The sequence below is a fragment of the Drosophila biarmipes genome, chromosome 3R (genome assembly GCF_025231255.1).
Source record: "Drosophila biarmipes strain raj3 chromosome 3R, RU_DBia_V1.1, whole genome shotgun sequence".
In the NCBI taxonomy this organism is placed as follows: domain Eukaryota; kingdom Metazoa; phylum Arthropoda; class Insecta; order Diptera; family Drosophilidae; genus Drosophila; species Drosophila biarmipes.
This window is the reverse complement of record NC_066616.1, coordinates 26,763,490-26,776,448: the sequence shown is the minus strand read 5'-3', so window position 1 is coordinate 26,776,448 and position 12,959 is coordinate 26,763,490. Positions and strand designations below refer to the sequence as shown.

Here is a 12,959-nt window from a genome sequence, read left to right as displayed (position 1 = left end):
TGGCCAGTTCTTTTGTGGTGTGATTAAATGGCATTTAAAATGTAACTTTAGATTACTGTGAATACATATTTCGGGGCCAGTTGAGGGGCCCTTCAATTACACTCAAAGGGTTGACCTTTAGTTGAGAGCTTCTGGATAATTCTTTATGTATTTTGGGGAATTAAGAGGCTGGTGAAGTGAATAGAAGAAGATACATAGTTTAAAAATAGGTTTAGGGCCCTGCGGCACTTAACAAATATTTTGCAAAGTTGTGAAGAATTTTTCTATTCACTCAATAATTTAGATACAATCAAAAGCTTCCAAGTGCCTATCAAAATAAGTGTGCAATAAATGCCACCCCTGGCTTAAATATATTTGTATACTTTCGGTGTTTTCAAGCTTAAAACTTTTAGCCAACTGCTTATAATAATACAATTTATTGGTTTTACCTGGGATCGAAGAAACTCCAGGCTTTTATTCGATCATAAATAAGTCCTGGCAAGCCCCTAAGCAAAGTATAAATAAGACCCTCCGTCGATTGGCAACTACTTAATATTAATAAGCTCAAAGTCCCGTCCCCTTGGCCAACACCAATACCAATGGCAATCCCAGCCAATATGCTAAGTAAGCCCCAGTTCGTGACAAGTTATGCAATCGGTTTTCCCTTGATTTTCACAGGATTCGATGGCGGGATGCGGCAGTGGTTCCTCATGGAAATCTTCGACCAGCACAGTGGTCAGCTGCAGGCCAACATCAGTGCCAAGTTCGCGGCCCTGAGCGTCACGGGATTGGATGCTGGCCGCCTGTTCCGGATCTATGTGTACGCCGTCAATGGACGAGGACGCAGCGATGCCATAGCCCTCGATGGATACACCCTGAAGGCGGCCGAGAAACAGACTGGTAAGTGATGATATAGTCCCCTAAAAACCATGAATTTATGTGGATTCAGGAAAGGCTCTGCCAAAAATTGTTATCTCAATTTAGAAATATATTTCCTATTTTTTATTAAGGCAAAAAGTAAATATTTTGGAAAATAAAATTATCGAATAAAAAATTTATGGGCTTAATTTTCTCTCAGTGCTTTCAGTATTTTTTGATTTTTTTATGGTAATATCGGGACTTACGTTATAAATGACATAACTTTGCGACCGGCAAAGCCTGTGTATCAGTTTCTTGCCAAGATTGTTCCCGGTTTTATGATTATTATGCCACCTCGCAATTTAATTACGCTAAACTGCTCAATGAATTGTAAATTCCGCGACACAAAACTTTCGCCTGCAGTTTCGGGGACAGTAAACGCGAATTTTTATGCAAGCCCCATAAAGTAGCGCAAAAAATCTGAAGTGATTAGCATTAATGAATTGGGGCTGGCAAAATGCGGAAGGAGAGTTCCTTTATTGAGGGTAAGGGGTCTAAACGAAAAAGGAAATTGTAATGCTAATTAGCCAAAGGAAGAGCTGACGGGAATTTTATTTTCATTTTTGTACATTTCCCTTTTTTTTGGGGGCGGGGTAAGGATGGAGAAGGAAGTCGAAAGGCGGCAAGAGAATCTCGGAGGGACAGTCACATTTTGTGTAAACAACTTGAGCCGACATTTCAATTTTTCATAAAGTCAGTCGGAGCAATGGCAACGGGGAAAAGTGCAAAGCAAACAGCAAACAGAAGGAAAGCCGGGCCAGCCAGAGATGGAAATCGGAAAAGAAAATTGTCTTGGCTAGGTCAAAGAGTAGATGCTCTGAGCAAAGGTTAAGCTTGATTATGATCAGCATTTGTAGGGGATTCATTCGCTCAAAGGAGAGATTTACTAACCATTGTTGGAAGGGGAATTCTGACATGATTGGGGGATTTTTTAGTAGGGAAAAAAACGGCCAATATTAGCTATTTTTTTTTAGGATTTAACAAAAAATGTAATTTATAATTTAGTACTTTATAAGACTTCTATAACAAAAATAAGATCCAAATCTTTTTATTCTTGATTTTGAGATAAAAAATTCCATAAAATATTTCCTTAGCTCCCTTTTTAAAGGCTTCCTTAGACATTTACTAAACATTTCACTTGGATTTACCTTTGCAGTCGCCCTGACCTCGTACAAGGGCAGTGCCCAGAGTCCGGATAACTTCGAGCTGACACCGATCCTGTCGATTGGCATCTTCGTGGGCATCCTGGTGGCCATCGTGTGCATCGGGATCGGCACCATTGCCGCACTGAAGCTGCGCTCGCACAAACACCAGCAGCAACAGAAATTCGTACATCCCAATGCGAAATTCTCACGTCCGGGCAATTTGCAAATTAAGGACAAAATCTCATTGCCACTGAGTCACTCCGAGGAGATGTACGACGAGAAGAATCCCGATGTGGTGCCCTACAATGAGGGTAAGTTGCCGGTGCCCGCGTTCCCGGTTCCTGGATCCCCCAGCCCATCCTTCTGGCTGCTACCCCCAAGATAAATGGCGTCTGCCCGGGCTTCTGTTCACAATTTATGGACGCCGGCTTGAGGCTTGCCTTTATGCAAATGCATTTGACAGGCCGTTCGGCTCATGCAGGCAAAACAAACAGGTCCTGAAGTCCCGTCCTCAAGAGCTGGCTGCATTTTTGTGCCAGTGCTGAAATATTTAAATGACAGCTAATTGCTGTCAGGTCCTCGCCGGTTAGCTTGTTTGCTCGTGTGTCTGCAGTCCTGAGGTCCTTAAAGACCCTTTTAAACGCCAGAACGGGGGTAGAGCGCTGCTTTGGTCCTGCTTTAGAAGCAGCAGCAATTTCACTCACTGCACGTGCTCGCTTGATTAATGGCAATCAAGAAATCAAGCGGCAGCCAAAAGCAGAAGCAGCAGCAGCACAGCACAACAATTTAATCAATTTTCCAAACGTAAAGCAATTTCATGGCCAACAAAAAAATGGGGAAAAAAACACTAAGGGAAAAGCCAAGGAAAATTGGGCAGGAAGAAAACTTGCTGCCGAAAATCACCAAAAGATTTGAGGGCGTCGGCCAGGCCAGAAACTTTTCCCAGGCTCTCTTGCTACTTAACAACAAAACAGAAACGACGACCATCTCAAACTTTCCCCGAACTAACTAAGCGTTCTCCATTCTGTTTCATTTCGTTCCGCCCTCTCCGCTTTCCCCCAAACTTTCCATCCCCCCCCGGAAAATTTCCATCCAGTTGATGGCGAATATAAACAAAAATCAGCAACACAAACGCCATCGGGACATCTTTCGACGACCAGCGAGGTGGAAATCAGCTGCAAGCCGGGCTCAACATCCGGCGCCGGAATCCTCCCGGCCAACTCGGCGGACAGTGGCACCTATCAGAGCAGCAAGGTGAGTCAAGTCGATGCTCCAGCTCCAGCTCCAGCTCCGGGATTCTCCGGCCAAAACCGTTGACGGCCCAAAAACTTTTGGCCAGCGAAAAGTTTTAATTACAGTCGAACTACTCTATGACGAACTCCCCTGAGTGCCGACAACATTGCCATGACAAATGCTTTGATTTGATGTCGCAAATTTCTTGCGAAAATCTTAATGCTCTTGAAAACAGTTTGGGCCAGATTAGAAAATAAACTTGTGATTATAGCCCTGCCCCGAAATCAGTTGGCAAAGAATCATTTGGGGCCCTCCTTGGGGACTGGTTACTCCGGCTCCCTCAAGGAGTTAGCTCACCTGTGTTTCCTGGAAGGCCAAATTGGTTGTTTTTAAATTTAATTGAAATTTGTGTTGCCTGTAATTACCTTGACAAGTGCCTTGATTTTGTGTTGCTCGTTTCCTAGAACTCCAGGAAAACCCTAATGCTTTTGAAAACAATTTGATTAAATCAGGAGGAATATAAAGGAAAAGCAACTTTTTTTTTACGATGTGGTTATTCGACAGGTGAATGATTTTTTTTAGTAGAGGACAGTCAACAAAAATTGTAAAAAAATAATATCTTATTATTATTATGAACTAATATTTAAATAAAAATGTAGATATCTTCACGGAATGTTAAGAAATGTTTTTAAAAATCACTTTTGTAAACCAAATTACAATCAAAATATTTTTGGATCAAAAAGCTTCTTTATTTAACTTTCTTAGAAAATCTCCATTCAATATAGATTTTAACTTAAAGAATTAAATAGGTTAGATAAAACATATTACTATTTTAAGCAGAGTAAAGCCAATGTAGTGGTACCAGGGTTCCCTGGCGTGGTTCCGACTGTATACTCCCGTCCAGTTGGGTGCCTCTTAAATCCCCGGAAGTTCCCCGATGACAGTTTATTAAATGCCTCCCCGATTTTACCCCCTCCACAGGACGATGAGCTGCACTACGCGGAGCTGTCGCTGACCAACATGCCGTCCGGCAGCGGAGGCGCCTCCAAGAAGGGTCAGCCGGGCGTCGGGGTGGGGGTGGTGCAGCAGGTGGTGCAGCAACAGCAGCAGCAGCAGGGGCAGGTGCAGCACCCGCACCCCCTGATGGGTGGCACCTTGCCACACGGCTCCAGCATGCGCAAGCTGCTGCCCACCATTCCGGCGACGGCGACGCTGCAGCGCCACAAGCCCAATGCGGGCGGACTGCAGCATCCGCACCAGCACGCTCCGCCGCCCACGTACGACTACGATTACTTTGAGGAGCCGACGATATATGCGCAGATTGATGCGTACAAGACGATGCAGGTGGACACATCCGCTGGAGGAGTGGGAGCAGGTGCATCGGGTGGGGCTGGGGCATGCATCTCCTCGCCGGGGTCGCATGGCACCCCCTCCACAGTCTCGCCGGGCACCGTGCAGATGTACACCCTGCCCCAGCACCCCGGTGGCTACCACACTCTGCCGCACAATCATCACGCACAGCAGCAGCTGGCGGGCGGTCCGCAGAACTCCGCTTCGATGATGCAAATGATGCAGCAGCAGCAGCAGCAGCAGTTGCACCACCATCCTGCCTCCAACATGCCGCCCTCCTACCAGCAGCACCAGCAAAATCAGCAGCAGCAGCAGCAGCAAATGGCCCATGGCCAGATGCTGGTCTCGAGCAACAGCAGCGGATTGGCCTCCACCACGGCGGCGGTGGCCAGTCCCAGCAGCTCCCTGTCGGGACTCTCGGGCGTGGGCAAGTCCTATTCCCGCGAAATCGTCACCGTTCGCACCCCGCTCATGTATTCGCAGCAGGAGAGCTGCGTCTAAGGTCTCCCGGGCATGGATTCAGCCAATCCGCACTCACCCGAGTCCCGCAAATCTCACAAATAGCCCAAATCACCCGATTATCTAGTCATGTAAGTCTCGAGCTCTTCGTGGTTGGTGTCTAGGCTAAGGCTTGCCAAAACGAATTGAATTGAATCGCAGAATTGAATCGTTTGTGTGCTCGTCGAGGAACTGAATATTTTTAAATGCAAAGCTTAGGGCTGCCACAACACCCCTTGAATATTCTGAGCATCATTTCTTAAAAACTAAGGCTTTTTCTTCCCACTTAACCAAAATTTGTTATTTACTTTTATGTACTTTTATAGTCTGAAAAACACACTTCAATCAGTAACTAACTTTGTTTACTTTAGAAAATTAAATTATAAATTATATTTTTAATAACCCTAACTTTTATGTATTTATAGACCATTTTTCAACATTAATTTTAGACTTACAAATTTAAAACGTCCCCAATGTGGCATCTGGGCTAGTAAGTTAAACAGTTTGTTTTTTCCAAAAACGTTTACAATTTACATGCATAAACAAAAGCGTTAATGCGGCATAAAAATGTAAGCCATAAATTCAAAATTCCCAAACAGTAATTTTAATAAATCAAAATCGATTACTGAAAATAAGCAGCAGAAGGGCGATACTGATTCATTATTTATGGTACTTCTCTCACAAATGGAAACATGTTTAAAGGCGGCCAGAGAAATTTAATTTGTAGGCCTACTTTTGAGCAGTTAGAGCCAGAAAGCGGCGCAGCAGCAGAAGAATGTTCCTTCCTTACAGTAAGTACTCAGATGGACACACAGTCTATGCAATATTTTTTCAACAGATTACTTCACACAAGCGAGAAATAATTAATTTTCCAAGGAGACTTTGTAAATGTTTGTAAATGTCAGCTGGCAAGTAGAGGGCTGCAGTTTTTTAGCAATTAGGCTCAAAGATCGCATACATCTAGTTCATAATTAGTAAGTATATCCTCGGTATAATAGACTTAAAGCTCACACTCACTCAACCGAAGATAGACGAGCAATGCGAGGACGCAACTTCTTGGCAATTAAATGGAAAATAAATTACATTATTCGAATCTATGGTAAACAATATAAATGAAACGAACACTCACACACGCAAATTAGCTGCAATTAGCCTAGCATAAATGAATACTAAGTATTAATGTGTAAATAGCAAAATCGTAAATCAAATTTATTTTACAAAACCCAAAAGCAAATCAAACAGAAGCGCTGCAAACTAATGAATGTAAATTAGTTGCACATTCTTGGCGAGAAACTCCAAAAGACTATAAATAACAAAAAGAAAACACAACAAGGACCTATCGATGGTATGTAAACTTTGAAAACAAACGAAAAAATAACAAAGCCAGAAAAAAAACAAAGGGGAAAATTGTTGTTTGTAAATTGCATTTATATATCAAATTGTATTTTTTCTCTTCAATGTATAAATCAATGTTTGAACTGTGAAAAGGCATAGAAATAACAAAATAAATGCACCCTGTAAATTATTGTTACATTTTAATATTTGTGTTTAATGAATGGAGAAGTGAATACACAAACAAAACGAAAAGCTATACTCATTTAAAGTTGAGCTGTAATTGTAATAGACAGAATAATGGCCCAGCATGGCGAGTGCAATTTCCATTTCAAGCTAGTTAAGACAAAAAAGGGAAGAAAAACCAGAAAATAAACTAAAAAAAGAAGCAAGTGATTTCTCTTACATCAATTAGAATGAAATACAAACAAACAAAAGTACATTTATAGGGTCGGTCATCATCTATGCGTATATTTCTGCATGTAAGTGTTCCAACCAATATGAATCTAAACTAAGTGTAGCTAATTTAACATCTAAACGAAGCCATAAAAGATACTTGTAAAATATACTAATGATTTGGTCTAAAGCAAGGCATATACTCTACAAATGAATTATGAATGTATGTAACGATTAAGCACTCGAAACGATATTGAAAATACCCCTGCCCTATCCCAATGAATACAAGGAATACAATAATAACTTGAGACACAAGAAGCAAACTGAACAGCAAACAACTGAATGAACTCAACCAAATAAATCCATACAAAATTTCAAGGAAAAGCCGAGTATTTCTTTCGCTTTGAGCGCGGGCTTACGGATTTTTCAGATTTTGGATTTCGTATTGCAGATCTCAGATGTCTGCCTCGGTGGCATTATCCCTTCTCAGTCAGCGATGAGAGCTCAAAAGAAGTCTCGGCCCATTAGCGACAAGGCTTTCACTGCTGCAATGTTGCAACAATTTTAATGCACACACAAGTGCAGTGAGGGAAATTCTTATTCATAAGCTAATATATGGTATTTACTTCGATTAAAATACAAGGGTTTTTATTTGATAACCAGGTATGTTTATTTTTTTTGATAAACATAGTTAATTATTTAAAGATTGTGTTATATAGTTTAAACACATTTATTAGAATGAGTGTCATGATATCATAAAATTATATTTATTTTTAACCTTTTATTGTTTATTTTTTAGATTTTTTTGTCAAGTCCTTTGGCTTCAGAGGCTAATTATCGTTTTTCTAGGGTCTTTATTTGTATCTTAGTAATAGAGTAAATAACTATATTTACATTAATGAGTTTTTACGGTGTATTATTTATAATATAAAAATATTTTTGTAAAAGATTATGTTATTTATGATATAAACATATTTATTTAAATTAATGTCAAGGGTTCTTTTGTTTATGGTTACAGTTTTGAAATAGATGATGGCATGGGTTTATAGTAATTTTCCTCTGTGTAAGAAGCGAAACTGGCGAACATAAATTGACAATGCAATGTTGTTGGCGTCTTCTTGCAGCAGAGCAGGCCCCAAGGCCAGAAGCGAGGCAAGTAGCCTTTTCAAATTGTGCACTCAAATGGACACAGGCGAGGACAAGCGACGACGTGGCGTATGAGTTATTTGGGCATGTGTATGCGAGCGGGACACAAACAGCTCTTCCATTTGGCTTTCCTCATTTTCCTTGGCACTGGGCTTGCTTTTTTTCCATTTTGTTATTTTTTTTTTTTTGGCAAACGTTTGCATGTGCAGCGAAGCGTAGATCTAAGAGAAATAAGACGACAGCAGGAGACATCACATGGATTTGTGGCCTGGCAATGGCAATGGTCATGTTTGACAAGCCACCCGGGCTGCTCATGACTTTGCTCTCTGGCCATCTCCTCGGTCTTTCAAAGTATTTGCGTTACTTTGTTTCGCTTGGTCCAAAATTAAAAAGCACACACACAATGGCTGGCAAAAATGGAAGCGAACAGGAGACAGAAATTGAGATGGCCAGACGGACAGAAAATGAAGCTGCAGCCCAATAATAACGACTTTGTGCAGAGGTACACTCAAATTTATTTAGATTTTTAGAGCCACAAAAAAATTGATTTGATTTGGTTTTTATAAAATTGTTAATAATAACTATCTTCTTGAAAAAACGTATACTTGGCAAGATGCAGCTATGTGTATGATAATAATATATTTTTTAGGAAAGCTTAGGAACATATTTGCCAAGTGTAAGGAGAGACAAAGTTCGGTGCCCGGACTGCCTCATATGTCACTTTGTAGACCGACAGCCCTGGGAGACTCCTTCCGGAGTAATTTATGTGCCGCCTTTTATCGGGCAGAAAATGTCGTTGGCTCTTTGCTTTGCCGACAGATTTGGCAAAATTAAAAACTGTGAAGTCTCCGGTCAATTAAGCATATTTTCGACGTGGTGTGGGCCACCAATTGCTGGCTGGAACGGAAGAGCTTTAAGAAAGAGCTGGTCGAGGCTAGAAAGTACTCGAGTTGAGGAGCCGTATTTATTTTATAAAATACACCAGCACTTTTTCGCCGCACAGCCATGCATATTTATAGGCACCATCGATCCATTTTGGACGGGATATGAAGGGGACCTCAATCAGGCTCCCTCGATGGCTGGTTGGCCGGCACTTGAACAACCCTTCAGTGGGTTCCTCTTCGCTTTTGTACCCATCATCCATTGTTATCTGCTGGCCATTTGTTATGCGCAGACCAGGCACCAAACACCGTTCCGTTCGATGGCAACCAGGTCAGTTTATCCTGGCCATGGCCAAGGGAGCGCTCGGTGGTGGCGAGGTTGGACACCCATTCATCAGAATCGGGGGGCGCATAATGCAGGCGTATTTATAACATTTGACAGAGCATCCACAAAGCAAAACGAAACGTAGCGAATCGGAAGCGCAGCCAGGCAATCCTTAATCGTACTCACAGGCCCGAACTCTCGAGCACTATTTATAATTATTGCACTCGGGGATTACGGCGTCCTTTGGCACATGTGAGCTGCATCCGAGTGCAGGCGAGTGCAGGCAAAACAATCTCATTACCATTACTTTTAAGATGCTCAAACTTTCAATCAATTTCCCCAGCAATATCCGCCGGGGCACTCGGCACTGCTTGGGGACCTCGAGGAAGTCTCAAGCACTCGCTTCTCGGCCATTGTTGCTGCCTCTATGTACCCTGTTCTCTGAGTAAGTAAGGGGTGTATTCGGCTTAATGGTATTATGATACAACATATTTAGAAATCACATGATGTACGAAGAAATTGTATCTTTTATTTTTTAAGATTCTTATAAGAGACAAGATAAGATAAGTTGAAGCAAAATATTTCGTTTTAACAGTACCTTTTCTATGACAAACCAATTTTATTTTGATTGATAATTGATTTAAGGACTAAAAATGTTTTTAAAACGTGGGCATCTCGTCTGATTCTTTGGTAAATAAATATTCTAAAGAGAAAATATTCTAAAAGAGATATACATATCTCCCAAATTCTCTGATTTTTCCCCCATTCCAATAGGTATCTGGGGGTGCTATCACCCCTAAATTCTGCCACTTTCCAGTCCCGATGGCGCTGTGCGGAGGCAGCGACGCCCAAGTTGACAGCATTGTTTTGCACCATGACGCAGCTGATGCTCCAGGAATTGCTTGCTTTGAAGTAAACAAGCAATTTTGCAAAAGAAAGCAGCGTAGCACCCTTTCCTGCCCCAGACGCACTCGTATGCATAACTGGGGGCCTGCTCCGGCTGCTCAGCCTCTTTGCTGTCAGCTGTCAATGCACTCGACGCGTCTGCTCCCCCAAACCCTAGCCCACACCCCATTTCCCAAACCCATTTTCCGCGCCCGCTTTTCCTGCTGCATTTTTTATGCTGCATTGCACTTTGACTTGGCGGGGCTTTGTTTGCTCGTTCGATACTCGTAGACTGCCTTATCGCGGGTGAGTATTATTTTTGTGTCCGCCCCCCGTCGTCGTCGAGAACGTTGTCATCAACATAATCATCAGTGGTAAAGTTTCGGCATTCACCCTCCTCGATATTAAAATGTCTTTTGAAGCCAGCGAGCTGCTCGCCTGCTCAGCCAGGGCATAATTAACAAATGCCTTATATGCAGATGAAAGGGGCAGACGAAGTACAGTACCGAGGTCTTGCAGTTCGCATGACAAATGTTGGCCAATAAATTACAGTTACGCCTGCAATAAATATTCAAAAAGGAATGCCGGACAACCCCAAAAATGGTCACAGCAGCCCAACTGCTAACTAATGATCTATTAGCCCCGGACTTGTGTCCTCGTTGGCTCGGCGCAACTGTATCTGTATCTGTATCTGTTTCTGCAAATGTATCCGAGTTTCTCATATCCGGCGCTCGTCTTATTAGTTCACAAAAGCGACCACGTTTGACTTTTATTACACTCACTGTGTCGGTCGTTGCAGAAGTAGTTTTCCGACACACAGAACATTTATCTTGCTTTGCCCGGATTTCGGGATTCCACCGGATGTTGGCCAACTTACAAATGAGCTGGGTATTCAATTTGTCTAAACTGATGCAAATATGATTGAACCCATTTGTTTGCGCCAAAATGGGAAAAGAATCTCCGGGCGGTTGGCAGCCAATTTTTGGGGGGTTCAGAAAGAGCTTAGCTTATTATTGCTTGAAGGGAATGAAAGTCCTACACGGAGATTTTTATTTAACTTAACTTTTTAAGAGCATATATTGGGTAATTTAATATTGGAAAAATCAAATGTGTGTAGCCTTAAACATTAAATAATTAAAATAGTAAATAATCTTAAAGACCATAGCTCATCCGAAAAATATTTATATATATTAAAAATTTAACTAATCTAGTCAAATATTTTTGTTATGTTTGCCATACCTATGGTATGATTATGGATTAAACTTACTTAAATTAAAATTAGATCTTACTTCAATAATAATGCAATATAATTAAACCTCACTTAGAAAATATTGTTTTGTGGCATTACATGTTTCACTCAGGTTTAATATTACATTGTTCTTAAATATTTCTATTACTTAAACGTTTTACCAATATCTTATGATTGAATCACAGAAAGATTCATGGACTGTGGCGCCGCCAACTTTCAAGTGAATCAATTGTGTTTCTCTCATCATCAAAATCTTTCAAACAGCAATTGCTTTGGCTGCAGAAAGAGTTTGCCACCTCAGTCAAACTTCTGCAAAACCCAAAAACTTTAACTGCCATCTGGATGCCATTTATCGCAGTGGCATTGGCGATGCCGGAAAAAGTGTCTAATGCGCGTTTTGGCGACACTTTTCATATGGACAAAAGGAGACTGGGAAACAAAACTGCAAATCCAACTAAAAACTCGACGCCAGTCGTTCGGAGCTAAAACAAAAGTTTTGCGAGCGCAAAACATTTTATTGCACTCTTAAGAAGCTGCACTACACATTTCGTATTTCGCATTTCGCATTACGTATACGCCATGCAGTACGGCCAAGAGAGAGCCCGTAACTCCCCGAGCCCAAGTAAAATATGAAATATATTTCAACTTTTGCACACACCGAAATATGTGTGGCATTATGGCGGCGCAGGCAGGGCGGTGCAGCTGCAAATATGCGGCCAAGTCGCTGCCTGGAACAAGCCTTAAGCATCTGGGGCATGCTACAAACGAGAGGAAAGAATGCCGAGCTTGGAACAGCAAAAAAAAAGAAAGGAAAGGGGGTGGAAATTCGGGGCAAACTCAACCTCGCTACTGGGGAAAATATGCCATGACACAAATACGCGCCGCATGACCCAACGAGGTGGAAAAGTTTGCCTTGGCTGGAATGGAATCCAAAATCCAAGTCCGAGCTCAGGTGAAAACTATGTGCGCCTGATGGGCGAGGGCGAGGGCGGGGGCGGTGGGGTGGTAGGGGCGTGGCTGTGGATGGTGCGATTGCATTTCAAGGCCATTCCGGGCAAATGGAAAATTATTTGCTCCCTGTCATTATTTTCCCTCAGCTCAGCTTGGCTTAGTCTAAGTGCATTCCGTGCCGATGTCAGAAAATCTATTCAAGGTCCAACGGATTGCTATTATTTATTTAACTCAACACACTTTCTGTATTTTATTTTGTCCATTGCCACTCTCTAAAGTCCGAAGATTTGTCAGATTAGTTGGATCTTTGAGATACATTTTAAATGTTTTCCCTGCAGTCAAGAAGAACAAATAATGGGTTTATTTAAATACTTTTCAAGGAAACTATACAATTTTATATCTTTAAATGTGTGGCTTCAATAAAATCTTTGATTGAGTACAACTCAACCCCCTCAAATCTTTTTGCTTCCCAATCAGCAGTGTAAAAATCTTCATATTATTGACAGTAAATCGATGACACTGTTCTGCACTTTGGCCAGAAAACTATGCTGCCTTCAACTCAAACAAGGAATTCCTCGCTGGCCAATCAGCAGATTATTACCCGCACTTTGAATATCTTGCTCGAAACTCGTGTTCAACATTTATAAGCTGTCACGCCTCCGTTTGCAAAG

General features: G+C 41.8%; 1 protein-coding gene across 2 annotated transcripts in view; it reads left to right on the top strand.

Annotated features, from left to right (window-relative positions):
- LOC108024715 (hemicentin-1) overlaps positions 1-7,223 on the top strand; it is an 80,959-nt gene extending 73,736 nt beyond the window's left edge. Inside the window, exons 14-17 of one of the 2 annotated variants that reach the window (XM_017094807.3) lie at positions 658-879; positions 2,054-2,353; positions 3,139-3,296; positions 4,257-7,223. In XM_017094807.3, coding sequence (XP_016950296.1) covers positions 658-879; positions 2,054-2,353; positions 3,139-3,296; positions 4,257-5,126 — 1,550 coding nt within the window. In that variant the 3' untranslated portion in view covers positions 5,127-7,223. Of the gene's footprint in view, positions 1-657; positions 880-2,053; positions 2,354-3,138; positions 3,297-4,256 lie in introns of those variants that run through there. The other variant, XR_007764567.1, reaches the window with a different exon arrangement.
- Positions 7,224-12,959: the final 5,736 nt, after the last annotated feature.